This window comes from Mirounga leonina, unplaced genomic scaffold, assembly GCF_011800145.1.
Source record: "Mirounga leonina isolate KUSES-001 unplaced genomic scaffold, KU_Mleo_1.0 Mir_454, whole genome shotgun sequence".
NCBI classification, from domain to species: Eukaryota; Metazoa; Chordata; class Mammalia; order Carnivora; family Phocidae; genus Mirounga; species Mirounga leonina.
The window spans coordinates 6153903-6172444 of record NW_023270763.1 but is presented as its reverse complement, the minus strand read 5'-3'; the positions used below and the strand labels follow the sequence as shown (position 1 = coordinate 6172444).

General features: G+C 58.6%; 1 protein-coding gene across 3 annotated transcripts; it reads right to left on the bottom strand.

Annotated features, from left to right (window-relative positions):
* Positions 1 to 2438: 2438 nt before the first annotated feature.
* ARPC1B (actin related protein 2/3 complex subunit 1B) lies at positions 2439 to 16625 on the bottom strand. Of its 3 annotated transcripts, XM_034988405.1 has the most exons (11): positions 16533 to 16610; positions 10664 to 10747; positions 9176 to 9252; positions 8486 to 8590; positions 7851 to 8073; positions 6002 to 6109; positions 5016 to 5222; positions 4837 to 4912; positions 3911 to 4116; positions 3053 to 3143; positions 2439 to 2767 (listed from the first exon to the last, which is right to left on the bottom strand). In XM_034988405.1, exons 3-11 carry the CDS (start codon positions 9237 to 9239, stop codon positions 2729 to 2731), a joined length of 1119 nt encoding a protein of 372 aa, XP_034844296.1. In that variant the 5' UTR covers positions 9240 to 9252; positions 10664 to 10747; positions 16533 to 16610; the 3' UTR covers positions 2439 to 2728. The 3 variants fall into 3 exon arrangements, with proteins under 3 accessions (XP_034844296.1, XP_034844295.1, XP_034844297.1); XM_034988404.1 differs by lacking the exon at positions 10664 to 10747 and having other exon boundaries at positions 16533 to 16625; XM_034988406.1 differs by lacking the exons at positions 10664 to 10747; positions 16533 to 16610 and adding an exon at positions 15753 to 15767.
* Between the last annotated feature and the right edge of the window lie 1917 nt (positions 16626 to 18542).

The window sequence follows — 18542 nt, the reverse complement described above, 5'->3', positions numbered from 1 at the left end:
ACCATGCTGGAGGTCAACAGCCCCAGGAGCCCCGGAAGGGTTACCACAGCTGCCGGCATCTGCAGCTCCCCCTGGGCTTGGAAAATCCCTGACCCTGGACCTGAGAAGCGGGACTGAACCTCAGAGGTTGGCCAGAGCCCCCCACCCCTTGGAGGTCGTGCAGAGCTGGTTCAGGTTTGTGCCGTGAAAATGAGTTCTCTGAGAAGACGAACAAGAAGGTGGTGGTTGTCTGGAAGGTTCACAGACAGAGTACCCTGTCTTTGGCTCCGGGGGCTGCCAGCCGGCCGAACTAGAGCCACACGGGGTGGTGAGGAGGTGGCCTCTAACGTGCTGGCAGCCGGGGGTTTGCAGGAACGGCTGGGCCAGCAGGGCTCCCTGTGTGCCCGGGACTTGTCCTTGTCTGGTTGTACCTTGGTGTGAGACTAGAAGCCAGGATGTCCCTGGTGTGTACGGGCCTCCGAGTGGTCGCACAGATCTCACCTGTGTACCTGGGTGACGTGTCGGCAAGACTTCTGGCTCGAAGCATTTCCTTCCTGGCTCAGCTAGCGATCCGGACCCACATCCAGTACGTTTCAGCAGGTGCCCCTCCAGTGGGGCTCGGAAGTCAGACCTGAGTTTGGATCCTGGCTCTGCTACCTCCTGGCTGTGAGATTCTGAGGAGGTAACTTCTTTCTCTGGCATTCAGTTTTCTCTTAAAAGGGGGTGACAAGGCCGCCCCCCCTTTTTAAGATTTGAGTGCATGCGTGCACATGGGGGGGTGGGGTAGAGGGAGGGGAGAGAAAGAATCCCAAGCAGACTCTACACTCAGCCCAACACAGAGCTCGATCTCATGACCCTGAGATCATGACCTGAGCCGAAAATCGAGGACACTTAACCAACTGAGCCACCCAGGCGCCCCAAAACCTTCCCACAGTGGGGACATAATGACTCGCGTTAGGATATTCCCAGTTGTGTTCTCCTCCACTCACCCAGGTCATCCCAGCTCCTCCCTGTCCCTCATCCCCTGCATCCCGCTGGTCCCCAGGGCCTGTGTTATTCCCAGGTCACCTCACACCCACACAACTGCACCAGCAGCCTCATGTGTCTTCCCATTTTAGTGGCCTGGTTCCCCAGAATGCCAAGGACCTCCAGAAGCTGGTCTCTGGGGACCTTCCCAGTCTCACCACCCACCTCATCCCTGTCCTGCACATCAATCCTCTGGCTCCTAGAAAGGTCAGACCCTTGCTTACAGCCCTCTTGCACGTTATGACTTGCGTGGAATCTTCCCTCAGTCCCAATCCCTCCTTTTCTTGCTCCACCAGCTCCCTCCCCAACACTGGGTTGTCATCATTAACTGCCCCCACCAGACTGTGAGCTACTTGTTCCCTCCACTGTCCTCAACATCCAGTGGGGCAGGGTGTAGAAAGCCTGGCCAGTGGCCCTAGTGTCCACCACAGAACAGGGTCCAATCCCCTCCTTCCCTGATGTACTTCCCACCTGCCACAGAAGCCCAGCCCTATCCGACCTAGTCCTCTAATGCCTTTTCCTCCTTCTGAGAAGCAAAACATTGAGCCTGTCAGTTTTCAGCCAAGTACTGTGTCTCTAACGAGGGCAGACAGTTCACATCTATGAGGCCCCTGCAGCCAAAGAGCATGCTTCCTGCTCATCCTTCTCAGAGTGAGGGGAGCCTGTTTGTCAGGGTCTCAGAAGAACACTGATATTCTGGGGCCACTTTTCAGCCCTGAGGTGAGCTATAAAAAAAAGATATGTGGACACCTCCCTGGCCTTCCAGGGCCTGACAACAGTCCCGTCAGCTCTGGGACCAGAAGCTCACCTTACAGCGGGCTGGTACAGGCTGGGAGGGCCTTGGCAAGCAATTAGAATAAGAGGAGTTGTGAGGCCTGTCTCCTGGGATCTTAGAATTTCTACCTTGTGATTTAAAAGAAAGAGTCAGCGGGCCTTTTCTGACTGGGGGATATCCTGATGGATAGGCCCTAGAACAGTCTGGGATAAGGTATGTTTAGGTATCTTCCATCCTGCAAACGTAAGGCCATTCACAGTTAGGATCTGTGGATGTAACTCATTACCTGGTTGTGACTGAATAATTAGGTAACAGAAGCATGTGTTACACAGGAAAGGCCTTCTGTGAAATAGGAATGGAGGGGAAATGGTCTTAGGAAATGATGCGCATTTATCAGAAACCAGCTGCAAATGTCAAGTTGAGAAATCAGTTTCCATTAAAGCCCAGCAACAGGCTGGAACATGCAAGCACTGGTCTGGGAATCCGACTACCGAGTGACAGGGAAGCCACCAGGGTCCAGCCTTGCTCTGGCCGGACTGCGAGGGAAAGGGGAGCAGGGAGGAGAAGGCCCTTGGGCTTCGGGATCAATTTTTCTGGTAGAGCAGAAGGGACCTGTGTCCGTGAGAACACACGCTCCTCCCAAACACGGGAGACCAGCTCTAAGATTGCTTTTTTATTACATCCACGTTGTTGCAGTTCATGACCAGCACAGTACTTTGAGAACATTTTTGTTTTTAACAATAAATGAAAGCAGCTCTTTATAAGAAAAAGGCACCTGTTCCTTCAATAGGTCAGAAAAGCTTCCCATCCCTCCCTCCCTCCCCTCCAGCTGGAGCAGTCCCCAGGGGGACCCAAACTGCTACCCTAGAAACATTCAGCAAAGCAATCCTTAGCCTCCCTGACCCCCTCCCCCAGCAGCTGGGATGAGGGCAACCTATGCCTCATGGGTCATTTGATCTTGAGGTCCTTCAGGGCTGATTCCAAGCTCTGGAAGGAGACAGAACAGACAGGCTGGTTCTTGGTTGTCCCCCACACACCCACCCCCCAGGGACCTGACCTCTAGCCAGCCCAGCCCCTGGCAGAGGACAGAGAACCTGGTCTTTGGAGTTGGGCAGACCTGGGTTTGAACCCAGCCCTAAAGGGAGGTGCCCCAGGGGTGCCCATCTCCCCCTGCCTTCATCCCAAAGAAGTGCCTTCCTCCTAGAGAAATAAAAGGGGCTATCCATCGAGGAAGGCCAGGGGGAGGAGGGGCCAAGGTGGGCTAGGACTCACCTTCACGTCCCAGATGCTCATGCCGCCATCCATTCCTGTGGTGCAGAACTGGGAGCACTTGGCCTTCCCCCCACTGAGCACCGAGATCTGGCTGCAAAGAGGAGGAGGGCTTCATGGGTCCTAGCCGTGGCCCTTTGCTGGACTCACGCCCGTCCGCCTTCCAGGAGCTCCCACCCGACTCCGGTGAGAAGTGCTGGGCTGTGCGGGTGGGGTGCGCCTCGCAGAGAGCCGGGGAAGTGGGCCGGGAGGGGATGCAGAGGAGGGGCTCGCGCGTCTGCTTGGAGGAGCAGTAGGAAAGCCCAGGCAAATGGAAGCGGATGTGCAGAGGCCGGGCACGGATCCCATGTGTGTGGGCGATGTCCAGAGTGATGGGAGTGTAGCAGGATGGGGGGAAAGCAAAACCGGGGGCTGGGAGGACCTGGGGGTCGTGCTGACGAGCCCTGAAAGCCGGGCTCAGGAGTTGGGTCTGAAAATGACACTGGACCTGACGGCCGCGGGGGGGTTACCCAGCTGGGGTCGGAGGCAGTCAGGAAGGGTCAGGAAGTCCCACCGTACTTCTCCCCACTTGGCTGCGGGGTGGACACCTGGGGCTGGCAGGCCTGGGGCGTTGTGGACAGTTTCTCACGCCTCATCCTGCCTCACTGCTCAGGGAGGCGGCGGCAGGACCGTTTCAGCCACGGCCCTGCCCACAGGGCTGGTGGCTCTCTGGTCGTCCCAGAGAACCGCGACGGTCCCCACAGCACCTGCGCTGCCCTCACCTGATGCTGTTGTGCCACCTAGAGGTCGCCCGCTTCCTAAGTCAGGGCCCCCCACTTTTGACACTGCTGGGAGGGGAGTCAGGGTCGGTCCCGCCCTCACCTCACGCTGTTCTTATGCAGCGAGTCCAGGCCAGTGCCCGAGGCCACACTGCCCTCTGAGCTCGCCTTCTTGTCCAGGTTCTGGAAGCGCTCTCGGGCCGTCAGGCCGCGCTGTGAGCTCTGCTTGGGCACGTCCAGCCGCCCGCCGAAGCTCAGCGTCCCTGTGGTGCCGTCGTAGGTAAACAGCACCGGGAAACAGTCGTGGCCCTGCGACAGGGCAACAGGGCGAGGAGGTCACAGGAGTGTGGCCGAGGGCGGGCACAGCGCCACTATCTTATGCACAGGGAAACAGAGGCTGGAGACAAGGCACGACACCAAGGGAGTCTGGTGACGGGACTTGGGTGGAGCCCCAGGGAAGCCCACACCAGCCTGGAGACACAGCCAGGCCCACCCTGGGTATACGGACAGGGACCGGGTGCTGGGGGGTGGTGGGAGCATCTAGGGGTGGCCGCCTTCCCTGGAAGCTCGGGGACCTTGTGCCCTGCCCAACCGGAGAATACCCCACAGCTGGATGCTTCTGTAGGCAAAGCAGGCCTGAGTCCGCCCTCACCCTCCGGGACCCGAGGGTGTTTGCTGGGGGGGGATGTGGGGGGAAGAGGGGAGACAGATTGGTGGGCAGGAGAAGAGCAGCGCCCTTCTGGATGCGGGGGAGAACTGTGCTGCCCCCACATACCCACTGGCCTGTAAGACGTAAGCAGAGACCTCAGGGTCCAGGGCACAATTCTCCGCCTCCCCCTTCTCCCTGCATGGCAGCTGGGGCGCATGTTGGAGACGCAGCCCCCCCGCCCCCCAAACACCTGCACTGGGGCCTTGTTACAGCAGCATAAGCCAGCCCGTTCCGACCAAGGAGGAAGAGAAGGTGGGGGGAGACCAGTGGAGAGCCACTCTAACTAACACCGCTCCCCTCCCTGCCCCTCCCTGCCTCACCGCTGCCACCAGACTGTTGTCCGTGATGAAGGTCAGGGCCAGCAGCGGCAGCGTTTCAGAGGCCAGAGTCGCGACGCTGAGAGAGACAGCGGGGGGCGGGGGGTCAGCCGCTCCGGCCGCTCCCCGTCTGTGCCTTGGTTGCCCAACCCCCCTCCGCCACCCCTGTGGCCTGTACTCACGCCATTTTCTTGTCGGCATCGGCCAGGCACACGGTGCTGTCGTGGCTGACCCAGGCCACACGGCTGCCACTGGCCGAAAAGCAGACGCCGTGCACCCAGCCGCAGCTACTGCTGGACTCAAACATCAGCTCCCCAAAGGGCATCTTGGAGCCCCACGGGGTGGGTGCTGGCCGCTCCTCCACCTCCTTGATGTAGGCCGAGAAGATCCTGCCAGGAGAGACCAAGGGAGACAAACCGCAATGGCCGAGGGGGTCCGGGAGGCGCCTGGCAAGGGACTTCTCTCCCAGACTGGCCTGGTGAGGCCAGAGTGCCCAGCCGGGGGCTCGTGGCTACAGAGCCGGCTTTTCGTGACCTGCATCTTCATGCTGGGACGAGTCTGGGCCTCAGGGCCAGCACGGGGTCCCTGGACAGATCAGGTGCCCACAAACCAGCTTCCCCACCCACCCACAGAACCTCAGCAGGACGTTACCCCTCTCCACGTCCAGGGGCCGCCCCGGAGCCTGCTGGAGCCTTGTTTCCTGGGCGGCGCTTCAGAGACCCAGGCCATCTGTCTGGAGCTGGGAGCCCCAGGCCTTGGGAAGCTCACGGGGGCCAGGCCCAGAAGTAGAAACAGCCAGTGGGGGCTGAGGACACTACCTTCCAGGCCCGAGATAATGAGGCAGGTCTGTCTAAGCTTCTCAGTCATTTATGCCTTAGTATGAGAAGCATACCCACTTGTTGTCCTTCAGGTGGAAGACAAGGAAACTGAAGGAGAGGAGGACATAGGAAAGAGGCCTTGCCGACATGAAGAGGTAGCAAAGGGTGCATCCTGCCGAGACTCTCCATGGGCTGGAGACAGGACCCAATGGCGACCCCTCCAAAAGCAAAACCTCACAGATGCTGGACTGAGGCCCTGGGTCATCCTGCTGGTGGCAGAGCTGGTCTGGAAGGCAGGGCGCGGGGCTCCCTCCACCCTGGTTCCCCTGATTTCAGGCCCCCCCCCTCACCTGCACTTGAAGTCACAGGAGCCGGCAGCCAGGAGCACGTTGTTGGGGTGCCAGTCCAGGCTGAGGACAGTGGAACGAATGGGCTTCTTGATGTGCTTGCACACCCACCTGGACACACGGACAGGGAAAGGGGAGGGGGACCGGCACTCTCAGCACCCAAGGCCTCAGTGCCCCAGGGACTCTACCTTCCCATGGAGCCCTGCAGACCCCCTAGGGTCCCCGAAGGGAGGGGCCTGGGCACTGCTGGCCCACGGGCCTCTCAGGGCCTGGATCAGGCCAGTGGGGAGCAGGGTCCCTTCCAGCTGGGAACTCTATCCCTGGTGGCCTTTATTTTTTATTTTTTTCCTTTTTTTTATTCTTATGTTAATCCCCATACATTACATCATTAGTTTTAGATGAAGTGTTCCATGATTCATTGTTTGTGCGTAACACCCAGTGCTCCATGCAGAATGTGCCCTCCTCAATACCCACCACCAGGCTAACCCATCCTCCCACCCCCCTCCCCTCTAGAACCCTCAGTTTGTTTTTCAGAGTCCATCCTCTCTCATGGTTCGTCTACCCCTCCGATTCCCCCCCCTTCATTCTTCCCCTCCCGCTACCACCTTCTTCTTTTTTTTCTTAACATATATTGCACTATTTGTTTCAGAGGTACAGATCTGTGATTCAACAGTCTCACACAATTCACAGCGCTCACCAGAGCACATACCCTCCCCAGTGTCTATCACCCAGTCACCCCAAACCTCCCACCCCCCACCACTCCAGCAACCCTCAGTTTGTTTCCTGCGATTAAGAATTCCTCATATCAGTGAGATCATATGATACATGTCTTTCTCTGTTTGACTTATTTCGCTCAACATAATACCCTCCAGTTCCATCCACGTTGTTGCAAATGGCAAGATCTCATTCCTTTTGATGGCTGCATAATATTCCGGTGTGTGTGTGTGTGTGTGTGTGTGTGTGTACACACATATACCACATCTTCTTTATCCATTCATCTGTCAATGGACATCTTAGCTCTTTCCACAGTTTGCCTATCGTGGACATTGCTGCTATAAACATCGGGGTGCACGTACCCCTTCGGATCCCTACATTTGTATCTTTGGGGTAAATACCCAGTAGTGCAATTGCTGGGTCGTATGGTAGCTCTATTTTCAACTTTTTGAGGAACTTCCATACTGTTTTCCAGAGTGGTTGCACCAGCTTGCATTCCCACCAACAGTGTAGGAGGGTTCCCCTTTCTCCGTATCCCCGCCAACATCTGTCGTTTCCTGACTTGTTAATTTTAGCCATTCTGACTGGTGTGAGGTGGTGTTATCATTGAGGTTTTGATTTGGATTTCCCTGATCCTGGCGGCCTTTAAACCTCACGACAAACCTGGGGCAGGCTGTCCCATAGCAGCTAACTGGCCAGGGCTGAATTCATTCTCAAGTCCCCCAGACTCCAGCCTAGCCTCTGCCCTCAGGGACGCAGGGGAGGAAAGCACGACAGGCTGGACATTTCGGACAAGTGACCTGACCTCAGGGTGACTTACTTTGCTCATCTGAAAAGTGGGGACAACAGACGCCCAGTCCAGAGGGCTGTCGGGGTCCATGTGTGTGCGTGCGCAGGGCTTTAGGCAACGCTCACAGAGGTGGTCCTGGGGTGATCTGTGCCCTTAGTTCCGAGACAGGGCTATGGGAGTGCCTGGCACGTCACCTACAAGGTCCAGAGAGGACATACTTCCCCAGGGTCTTGTGAACAGGGCTCCTGACACCCTGTCCAGTTCTCTCTGGGACACTAGTCCCACCACCTTTTGGTCTGCAGCCCCAGGGTCCCTCCCAGCCCACCCTGACCCTGCCCAGGCACCCACCAGTCATTTTCCTGCTCAAAATAGCAGATGGAGATGACGCGGGAGCCACTACCCACAGCGAACTTGTTCTCCTGGGGAGCCCAGCGCACACAGCGAGCAGCCCGGTTGATCCTCAGGATGACAAGGGTGGGTTTCCACGTGCGGCCCTTCAGCGTCCACACGTAGGCATTGCGGTCTGTGCCACAGGTCACGATTCGGTTACTCTCGGGGGCCCAATCGATGCCTGTGGGATGGGGAGGAAACAGGCTGAAGCCATCCAAGCAGAAAGGCCCTCTGGCATCCACGTAGGAGGGGCTTGAGGCCACAATTTGGATGCAAGCTGCTCCAGGGGGTGCCACTTAGAACTGAGAGTGTTACGTCTCTCCAAAATATCACATGCTGGAAAGCCAAGAGACAGAAAAGAAATGGGTCCTTGGTAATGCTGAACTGAGCTGCTGGATCAAGCCTTTCCTGAAGCCCAAAACTTCTTCAGGTTTTCAGTAACATGAGTCAACATGATCCCTTTGTAACTTGAGCCAGTTTGAATTAGGGTTGTGTTACTTGCAACCCAAACTATCCTACCTAACACAGTGATTGGGTGGCCCTGCGCCATCCCGTCTCCTTTCCGGAGAGTGATCCCAGTCAGCCTGACGTACCTGTCACCTGCCCATTGTGCTCCTTGAGCTCGTGCACCTTGACCCACTTGGCCCCACTCTTCTCATAGATGTGCACCTCATGGTTGTTGGGGCAGATGGCAATCTCTGCAGGAGAGAAGGGTAGGGGTAGGGAGTGGGAGGAGGTGTGTGTGCCCAGGCTCCCCCTTCTCTCAAGTCCCCTCTCCCAGGAGTGCCCTTCACCCCTCTGCCTTGGCACGGGGCTCCCTGAAGCACCTTGCGACCCCTCGCCTGGGACTAGCCATCCTTCACCTGCACCCATAGGCACCCCCACAGCAGTCTCCTGCCCTCTGCTCCCAACTCCAGCCCTGGGCTCCTTGCTGCTCTGGGCAGTGCCAGGATCTCCTGCCGCCAGGCCTTGGCATGGCCGGCTCCCTCACCTCCTCCAAAACACCTCCCTGGCCACCCTTTCTAAACCAGCGCCTCTGCCTCCAATGATTTCCCTCCTCCTGCGTGTTTCTCTCCCCAGCGGCACCTGCAGCAGGGCCCCCTGGCCGGCTGCCCCTGCGTGTGCCCAGAGCTCGTCCATCCCCTCTTCCACACTGGCGACTGGAGGTGAAGGAGGGGGACAGCCAGCCCCAGAGCCCACGGTCCAGGGCGCCTGGCCGGTTTACCACCCGCATGTACTCCGGGAGCTCCCGCACCCCCCCGTCCTGTGGCAGTGGCACTCACGGGTGCGGTCCTTGTTCCAGGCGTGGCAGCTGATGGGTTCCACCAGGAAGCTGTGGTAGGCCATGGCCGCTGAGCTCCTGTGCCCGAGAGGGGAAGGGACCTCCAGTCAGCCCCGCCTCTGATCCCAGAAGAGGCCCCAGCTGACTTGTGGGAGGGCAGCAGGGGCCAGCCTGGCCTTCCCGTGAGTGGGGTGTGCTGAGCTTGTGTCGCTCATCATCTGTGCCTCAGTTTCCTCAAGGGTAGAGGGCCCCCTCCCCTGCAGAAGGATGGGGTGAGGGGCATCTGGGTGGCTCAGTCGGTGAAGCATCTGCCTTCGGCTCGGGTCGTGATGCCGGGGTCCTGGGATCGAGCCCCCTGTCGGGCTTCCTGCTCAGTGGGGAGCCTGCTTCTGCCTCTCCCTCTGCCCCTTCCCCCCACTCGTGCTCGCTCTCAAATAAAGAAAATCTTTAAAAAAAAAGAAAAAAGGACGGGGTGAGGATGAGATGAACGCTGTACCCAGCACACAGCAGGCAGCCTTCCAGGAGACGGAGGGGAGGAAGCCGGTCTGCAGGGGCCTGCGGGCAGGGGCACGGACCGACACACAGACACATCCCATCCTCAGCCAGAAAAGCCACTTGCTGTCCCTTCCACAGGAAGGGCAGGACGGGGCCCCGAGTGGCTGGCTGGACTGTGGGGGTGAAGGCGGGTACAGAGGGCAGCTGGGTGCACCCCCAGGACTGGGCCCAGCCCGGACTGCAACTCCCCAGCCTCGCCCGCTGCCACCCACTGAGCCTGAGGCAGGTGGGCTACACACCACAGTGGGTGACGGGCAGTCCCTTCGCCCCCTCGCCTCCCTGCCCAGCTCTGCCCACCCCTGTTCCTTTCGGCAGAGTCCTCCTCATCTGGAAAGACCCAAAGTGAACAGCACTTTCTCAAACCCATGCTCTCCCCACTTCCCCACTCAGCCGCAGGGCCTGTGGCGGAGCCGGGCTGCACGCTTGCCCGCGGTGACTGACCCTGGGCACATGGCTCACCCCTCCGAACCTCAGTGTCCAACCTGCACAATGGGAACAGGAGTCCTGCCCCCAGAGGCGTTGAGAGGGTAAAATAAGACATTAAGCCACACCTGGCACATAGTAGGTGTTCAGGAGACGCAGCTCCCGCGGGGTAACATCCAGCCATGACCCACCGAGTGGGAATCCGTCTCCCCGGGGAGCCCCGCGGCTGATCCCAGGGCCCATGGGCCTCAGGCCTTTGCACTGGCTGTTCCCCCGGCCCCCAGAGCTCTCCCCTTGGGGGGCCTGCATGGCGAGCCCATGCTGCTGCCCTTCAAGTCCATGTTCCAAGGCCACCTTACCCTCTCTGACCGCCGTTTGCAGCTTCAGCCACCGGCCCCTACCCCAGCGCTCCCTATTCCCGATGGAAGTTTCCCCCCAGAGAATCATCACTGAGCATTCGTTACGCGGTTCTCATTCACAGCACCTGCAGTCTCCCCCAGCTGGGACTCACGGAGCTGGATGCACACAGTTCTCACGGGTCTTGTCCACACTGCTTTCCCCAGTGCCTGGGTGCTTGGCATGTAGTCGGTGCTACCTAAGTACGTGAGGAAGCCAGCTGTATACTGTCACTAGTACCCAGCAGAGGAAGTCCTTTATTAAAAATTAAAACAGGGGCCACCTGGTGGCTCAGCTGGTTAAGCGCCTTCGGCTCAAATCATGATCCCAGGGTCCTGGGATTGAGGTCCGCATCAGGCTCCTTGCTCAGCGGGGAGCCTGCTTCTCCCTCTGCCTCTGTCCCTCCCTCTGCTTGTGCTCACTCTCTCTGATTTAAAAAGAAAAAAAAATTAAAAACTACTGGGACGCCTGGCTGGCTCAGTCGGTAGAGCATGCAACTCTTGAACTTGGGGTTGCGAGTCCAAACCCCATGTTGGGTGTAGAGAGGACTTAAAATCTTAAAAAATCCCAAAAAACAAAAAACAACCACCACCCAACATTTCCTGAATGCTCCTTACTTGCTAGCTCTAAGCAGTCCAGGCATTTTTTTAATTCCAGTAGCGTTCCCACAGTGTTCTTAGTTTCAGGTGTAGAGCATAGTGACTCAATTCTATACGTTACTCAGCGCTCATCAAGATAAGTGTGCTCTTAGTCCCCTTCGCCTGTTTCACCCATCCCCCCACCCCAGGTGTTCTTGACTTTAGTGCTCAGAGGCCACAGCCCCAGATGACAGACAGAGAGGCTGAGGTTCAGCGAGGGGAAGCTACCTACCCAGTCACACCTGGCAGGTGTCACCAGGAACCCGTTGGCAGGTCTGCAGCCCATGGACTGGGCTAAAGGCAGGCTTCTCCCCAGCTCTGGGTCTGAGCCCTGAACACCCCAGGAAACTAGTGGGCACCTATCCAGCCCCTCCGGAGAATGGCCACCTGTTCAGGACCCAGAGGCCCTGCTGGAAGGCACAGCATGGAGTTGGGGCCCAGCCGCTAGAGATGGGCTGCATGTAGCCCACTGTCCCCCAAGAAATCCAGGGCTCAGTGACGGGCCTGCCCCAGGTGGCACCACAAATCCTGCCGGGCCTGGCTTCCTGACCCCCAGCTCACCGCCCTGTGGCCCCTGCTCCTCCTGCCCACCCCAGATGCAAAACCTGTTTTTATTTACAGCAGGAAGCTCTGGGAGGTTCCTGGGGCAGCCCAGGTCTCATGGACACACAGACACACATGCAGGGACAAGGTAGGGACATGCCTGGAGCAGGGCACCAAGTGGGTCCTCAATCCACTGCTGAGAAAGAGAAAGCTGATACACCTGCTCAGGCCACACACGCTCATGCATGTTCAGCCTTGCACGTGCACACACAAGCACACTGCTACCATATGCTCCCACGTGTCCAGCCTTGCACGTGCACACGTGTCCAGTCTTGCACATGAACAGACAAGCACACTGCTCCCACGTGCTCACAAGTGTCCAGCCGTGCATGCTCACACGCATCTAGCCTTGCACGCTCATACCTGTCCAGTCTTGCACGCACACACACAAGCACACTGCTCCCACATGCTCACAAGTGTCCAGCTGTGCACGCTCACATGCATCTAGCCTTGCACGCTCATACCTGTTCAGCCTTGCATGCACACACACAAGCATACTGCTCCCACATGCTCACGCGTGTTCGGCCTTGCACGCTCACACGTGTCCAGTCTTGCACACGCACACTGCTCCCACATGCTCACAAGTGTCCAGCCCTGCACGCTCACACATGTTCAGCCTTGCACGCACACACACAGCACACTGCTCCCACATGGCTGCTTCCCCAGCCTCTCCTTATAAGGCCTCTCTGTGTAAGGCAAAGGCCCCGGAAGTGGCGCTTCGGGGCCCTCAGCTCAGGTCAGCAGGTCTGATGGGGACTTCCCCCAGCACTTCCGGTGCCGCTGGGTGGGGTCAGCATGGGCATCCAGCTTGGTGGGAGCACTTCACCATCCACACCGCAGACGACAAGCAGTGGGAGGACCAGGCCTATCTGTGCTGATCTGCCCACCCCCATTTTCCAAGGTCGCCAGCGGGGCCCAGCCGGGCGCTTGTTGGCCGCTGTGGAGGCCAATTCCCCCACCACCCTTTCAGCCCCTGGTGGCCCAGAAGGAAGAAGCCCTGGGGCGACAGCCCTGAGGGTCTCTGGGCCCACCGCTCACCTACAGAATGCAACTTCCCAGCTCCAACTGTCCCAGACCGTGTGCCTGGGCGTCTCTGCCTCTTGCAAGGGTCTTGGCAAGAGTATCTAGACCCAGGGGCCAGGCTGCAAAAGCCTGTCGAGCGTGATGTTCCAGAGTTCCAGGCTGTGAGGGCTGCTGAAGACAGCAGCTCCCTTTCTAGTCACACAGCCAAGAGGACTGGGGGAGCCCTGACCATTGTTCCCTGGGACCCAAACAAAGGTCCTCAAGTGGGAGAGGAAGGGGTTGATAAAGATGACCACAGGCACAGTGGGACAGGCTGGGGGGAGGCTCAGACCACATCTATCAGCCAATCACACTTTAGCATGAATTCAGACAGAAATACTCAGTACACTGCATTAACTAACACCTTAAAGGGGCTGGGGGGGTAGATCCGGGGGAAGGGGGTGGGAGGGAAGAGGTGCATTTTCCCGTTTTCATAACTTCTGCAAAGCAACTAAAACCAGCAGGGCCTCAGCAAGGACTCCCAACCCCCAAGTTAGCAATGAGGAAGTGGTAACCCAGAGAGGGGAGTAGCTTCTCTGGCCACTGTTGCCTCAGGGCTACATCCTCCTAGAGGAGAATCACTGGATTGTTCCAGGAGGTCAGACTGGCCACCCTGCCATGGGAACTGACGTCATCGTTCCCAGGAAAACCTCCATGGGACCTGAGCAAGCACCCACCGCCAACCAGTCAGTCACCCTAAAGAATACCAACTAGAGTTGCTTTGCCCAAGGGTGTCGACAACACAGTGCCTCAGCAATGGCTCCCGGGGGGGGAGACAAAGTCAGGCTGAGGCCATGGCCTCGGGAACACCCACCCACTTGTCACTGTGCCTCTGTGAGTCAGCACCATGGGACCACTGGACGATTGGGGGTCAGAGGGAAGGAGAAAGGGGCTCTGGGGACGGTGTTGGGACTAGGAGTCCATGTGCAGTGCTCTGTGCCTCATTACCCCAGAAACAGAGGCTGGGGGAGTGTGGGCCAAACGCCGAGCCTCCCCTGGCTGGCTCCCCTCTGCCAGCCTAAAGCCAGGATCTGCGCGTTCCCAGTAGCCCTTCCCCTGCATCCTTCCAGCACACAATGAACACTCAGTATGAATGGGCTGGAGATCATCCAGGGCTGGGGCTGGGAGAGCACAGGGAAGGGTGGCCTGAGGTCTGGGAGGGAGGTCGTGTCTCCAAAGTAGGAAGTGGGTTTCCCTCCAGGGGGTGCCAGAGACCCCGCACTGGGATATGGAGGAGGTAAGCTCCCTAGGGGCAGGGTATGTGCTTTGTCCACCCAGGTATCTCCCCACCAACTAGAGTGCCTGGCACATAATAGGTGCTCAATAATATTTCTTAAATGTGGTTGCAGGAATCCCATCCTTTGCTTTAGGGGATGGGCTACAAGAAATGAATATGTTTTATTATCTCAGTGGCCTACGTATGCAATATGTAAATATTTACTGGGGAGTACGTGCTCAGTTTTTTTTTTTTTTTTCCTTCCTGGTTAGGGTCAATGATTAGCAAAGGTTGGAAACCTGAAATCTAGAAGGTCCTCTCTGAGCATTTGGGAAGACTCAGCTCCCCTCCAAAGCAGAGCAAGCCAGGTGAAGGCTGGCTCAGCGCTCCTTCCTTACAGTGCTGGGGTCAAATTCTGACTCTCCATACTGGCTGGATGCCCTCAGCCAATGCTTCCTTCACATCTCGATCAGAAAAGGTTGGGGCTGAACAAGGTACCGGCTGTAGGTTCCTTATTGCTTTCAGAGAAGCTTGGCCAAGTTCCTCTGAAGCCAGAGATTTGGCTGTATCTGAGACGAAGCCAGGCAGGAGCAGTCTGGAGCAAGATCCTGGCCCTACAGGCACTCAGGGAAGTCCCCACCCAGCTCAGAAGCTCCAGGGAGCTGCCAGCAAGCCATTTTGCACACGTGCTAAGCAGTTACTCAACTTCCTGTTGTGGATGGAATAGCCCTTGCCACCCCAGACAGACCAGCTAATACCTCCTCCCCAGGTCTGCTCCCGAAGTCTTCTAAACCAGGCAAAAATCAAGTCAAGAAACATAAATGAAAACAATCATACAAAGGCACCATTAAAGCTTACTACTAAAGCAATCCAAACAAAACAAACTCCAAAAACACATAAAACTCAGTGTTGGCAGGGTTGTGGAGAAACTCTCATTTGCTGCTAATTTGTTCAGCCTTTCTGAAGAGCAACGCAATAACAATTCAACAACTGGGTCAGAACAAGCAGAATAACACCAGCAGGAACTTAAAAATTAACACTCTTTGGTGGCATAAATTCATTCTGGTGCTAAGAAAATACCCCCCCCCTTTTTTTTTTAAGCAAACATGTTCTTAATAACCCCCTTTAGAATGGTGGAAGGGTGGAAAAATCCAGAGGACTATAAATATGGCAAGAGTAAATTGTGACACTAACATGTTGGGATACCATTTAACTAACTGAGAGGATGTATGCACAGAGACAGACCTTTACCGGCATCTTTAAATGCCGAGTAGTTTTACCCAAGACTTTGACATACATTCTCTTTGAAAGCAAGCCTAAAAAGTTTTGTGGGTTTTTTTTTTTTTTTTCTTTTTTAAACCTTCATTTTGTACAAAAAGGAACAGACTCAGACAAAAAGCCAAGATTTGCTCAAAGCCACACAGCTCCTACATGGCCCAGTTTGGGATTCGGACCCCAAATCGCAGAGGTTAGCATCATCCACACACTTTGATAAATGTGGGCAGGCCTTATAATGGTGGCAAGAGTAGGAGCACATCTGTACCCTGTGTGTGCCTGGCACTTCCACACATTATCCCATGGAAGCCTCAGGACGTCCCCATTCTACAGATAAGATAGGTTGAGGTCCAGGGAAGTTAGGTGACTTGCTAAGGTCATCGGCCAGTGATGGAAGCTGGCACTCTTACCCTGGTCCCGGGGGACGGGTGTCCTTAACCACTGGGCAGCGCCGCCTGCCAGGCGCGGGGAGTCCGGGGACAGCCTGGAAGCACCCCGGGAGAGCCTCCGGCTCCGTCCCCGCGCTAGGCTGGCTACGGGGCTTCTTAGTGTTACTGTCACCGCCCTGGGCGGGCCCCGCTGCTCTCCCGCCGCCGGCCAAGGAGGGGCCACTCAGTCCGGCGTCCGGACCCCCTCCCGGTGAGGACCGCGGACCCGGGCCCCAGGGGCAGGGGGGTGGGCGGGGGGGGGGGGGGGCGGGGGGGGGGGGGGGGGGGGGGGCAAGGTGGGCGGGGGCGCCAGCTCATTTCCCGGCCGGAGCAACCCGGAAGGCTGGAGGATGGAGGGGAAGTGACTGGGCGTGGGGCCCTCGCGGCCCGAAATAGCGGGGGGCACCGATCGCGGGGCAGGGTCAGGAAGAGGTAGGCGGGGGCGGCGGGGGCGGCGGGGGCGACGGGGGCGGGGGGGAGGCCGGGGCCGCCCCGAGGGCGCCGGAGGCAGGGAGCCCTGCATTTCCCTCGCCCGGAGGGGGCCTACCACCCCGGGCCCGGCCCGCCATCCCCTGGTCCCCTCCCCTCCAGGCGACCCCACACACCTGGCAAGCCCCCAGCCCTGTGCCCCTTCACGCAGGCACCCTCTCCCCGCGCCCCCACGTCTGCGGGCGTCCCGCACCCTCCTCACCTGCATGCGACTCTCCGCCCCCTCCCCTCCGGGCGCCCCCTCCCCTCCGGAGGGTCCCCCAGCCCCCTCACCTCGGGGCGCCCCGGCCGCGGACTCTGGGCAGTCGACGCGCCGAACCGGCTCTGGGCCCCGCGCGGCGCCGCAGCCACTTCCTCGTGGGCGGGGGGCGGGGCCTCCCAGCCTCAGCCCCGCGGGGACGGGGGCGGCGACCAGGGTGGCGGCGGCCGCGAGATCCCAGGCCCCGCCCACCCAGCCGGGGTGGGGGCTGCGCGGAGCCCGGGCGCCCAGAAATCAGCCGCGACCGCCCCTCGTAACTTTACGCGTGGGGAAACTGAGGCTCCGAGAGGCGCCCAGGCGGAGCAGCCGCCGGGCGGGGCGCGCACGTCCCCGCCGCCCGGAAAGCGCCCTCTCCATCCTTCCTCCGCGAGTTGATACCCTCAGGGCGCAAAAACAGTGCAGGCCCGGAACCGGCTGCGGGCAGGAAGGCGAGGCGAGGCTGCCCTCCCGCCCTCGCTGCAAACGCGCCCGGCGCAGGGCTGCCCGCTGGCCTCTCGCAGCGCCTCTGGCTGGCCCAGCTCGTTCTCTCCATGAGGACTCCTTGCCCTTTGATTCCGCTGCGGTCCCCTTCTCGCCTTTAAGTTGCCTGGTGGCCCTGCAGCCACGTGAATTTGGATCCTGGGCCAAGTGGTCCCCAGGGGTCTATCTGTCCTTAGCCTCTGCCTCATCAGTGGAGATGTGGCCAGATGGCGGGGCAGATGGGGAAGACCCTGGTGAAGACCCTGCTGTGCCCACTCAGCCGGTCAGACCCCTCCCCAGGAGTCCTCTCTCCCAGGGTCAGCCAGGCCACCGGCAGCAGATGGGGTGCGGGGTCCTCCCGGACTCAGGAGGTCTGGGGCCAGACTCCCACCCTTTACCGGTCTCGGGGCTGTGACACATGCTGTTCTTTCTGCCTGGAACACTTTTCCCACCCTGTCCCCACCTGGCCAACTTCGGTTTATCCTGCAGGATGTGTCTCTTAGCTCACTGTCTACAACCCCCACTGGAGGTGCCCGCTGGGCTCCCAGCAGGACCCTGCGCTCACCCATCCCAGCTCCTGTTACACTGAGCTCTTCCTCTGCGGGTCGGTGGGGAGGAGGACATGTGAACATGGCAGCTCCTCCAGGAGCGAGCAAGCTTCAGCTGCGGCTTGTGGGACTACCAGCCCTCCTGGCTCCAGGAGACACTGCGGAGCTGTCACCAGCCCTCCCATCTAGCCGTGGAGAAAATCTCAGAGACATGACCAGCGCCCTGGTCAAACTCTAACTGGTCAGCTCCAGCCCGACCTGATTCCAGAGGTTTCCGGACCAGTGAGCCAAGGACTTGACTTCTTCAGCTGGCTTGAGTTGAAACTTTGTTACCCATCGCTCTAAGCACCCTGACAAATAGGACCGCCAGAGGATTCCTCCTCCCCAGGCCCCAGGGTGAAGATGTTGCACTTCGCCCTTCTCAGGTTTCCAAGAAAAGCAGCTACACACCCAGGCTGACTCTTCCGGGTTGGCTGACTTGCAGGAGGGATTCGTTTGGGGGCTGGTGCATTATCCTCAGGGCCTCAAGATTCTTTCCGGCTTTCTGTTCCTACCTCCTGGCTGCACTGGCCTTGCTGCCTCCTGGTCACAAGAGGGCAGCCAAGCTCCAGACATCTAGACTCCGGGCGTGGTGGGCTGGCCCCGGCAGTGGCGAGGGAGACCAGGGAGGAAAACCTTTCCCGAAACGCCCAGTCTGATCTCCTTGTGTCTCAGCGTGTGCCCACCCCGACATGGGGACCTTGGGTTGCTCTCCCTGAAATCAAGGGATTGCCACCTGATCCCTGTGAGGAGGAGGAGGAGAAACCCCTGTGTCTCCTTGCCTAGGCCACACCTGCATGTGAGGTGGATGAAGCCCAGGAGGCCCAGAACATGCTTAGCATCTCATATCCCGGGGCCGGGATGGGGGCGACACCTATTACACACCCCCTTCCAAGCCACGTGGTTTTGTAGCAGTGTGATTGGACACTACAACGAAACCCCCCAAGGTATAGTTGGAAGGGTCCCCTCCTGTCCGTT

What these genes read in the sequence shown, in the direction of transcription:
- ARPC1B (XM_034988404.1), bottom strand. Translation starts at nt 9,239, where the DNA reads ATGGCCTACCACAGCTTCCTGGTGGAACCCATCAGCTGCCACGCCTGG. An exon ending in CTGGAACAAGGACCGCACCC is followed by an intron (nt 8,591 to 9,175) that starts GTGAGTGCCACT and finishes TCTCTCCTGCAG; the next exon opens with AGATTGCCATCTGCCCCAAC. An exon ending in TCCTGTGACTTCAAGTGCAG is followed by an intron (nt 5,223 to 6,001) that starts GTGAGGGGGGGG and finishes CTCTCCTGGCAG; the next exon opens with GATCTTCTCGGCCTACATCA.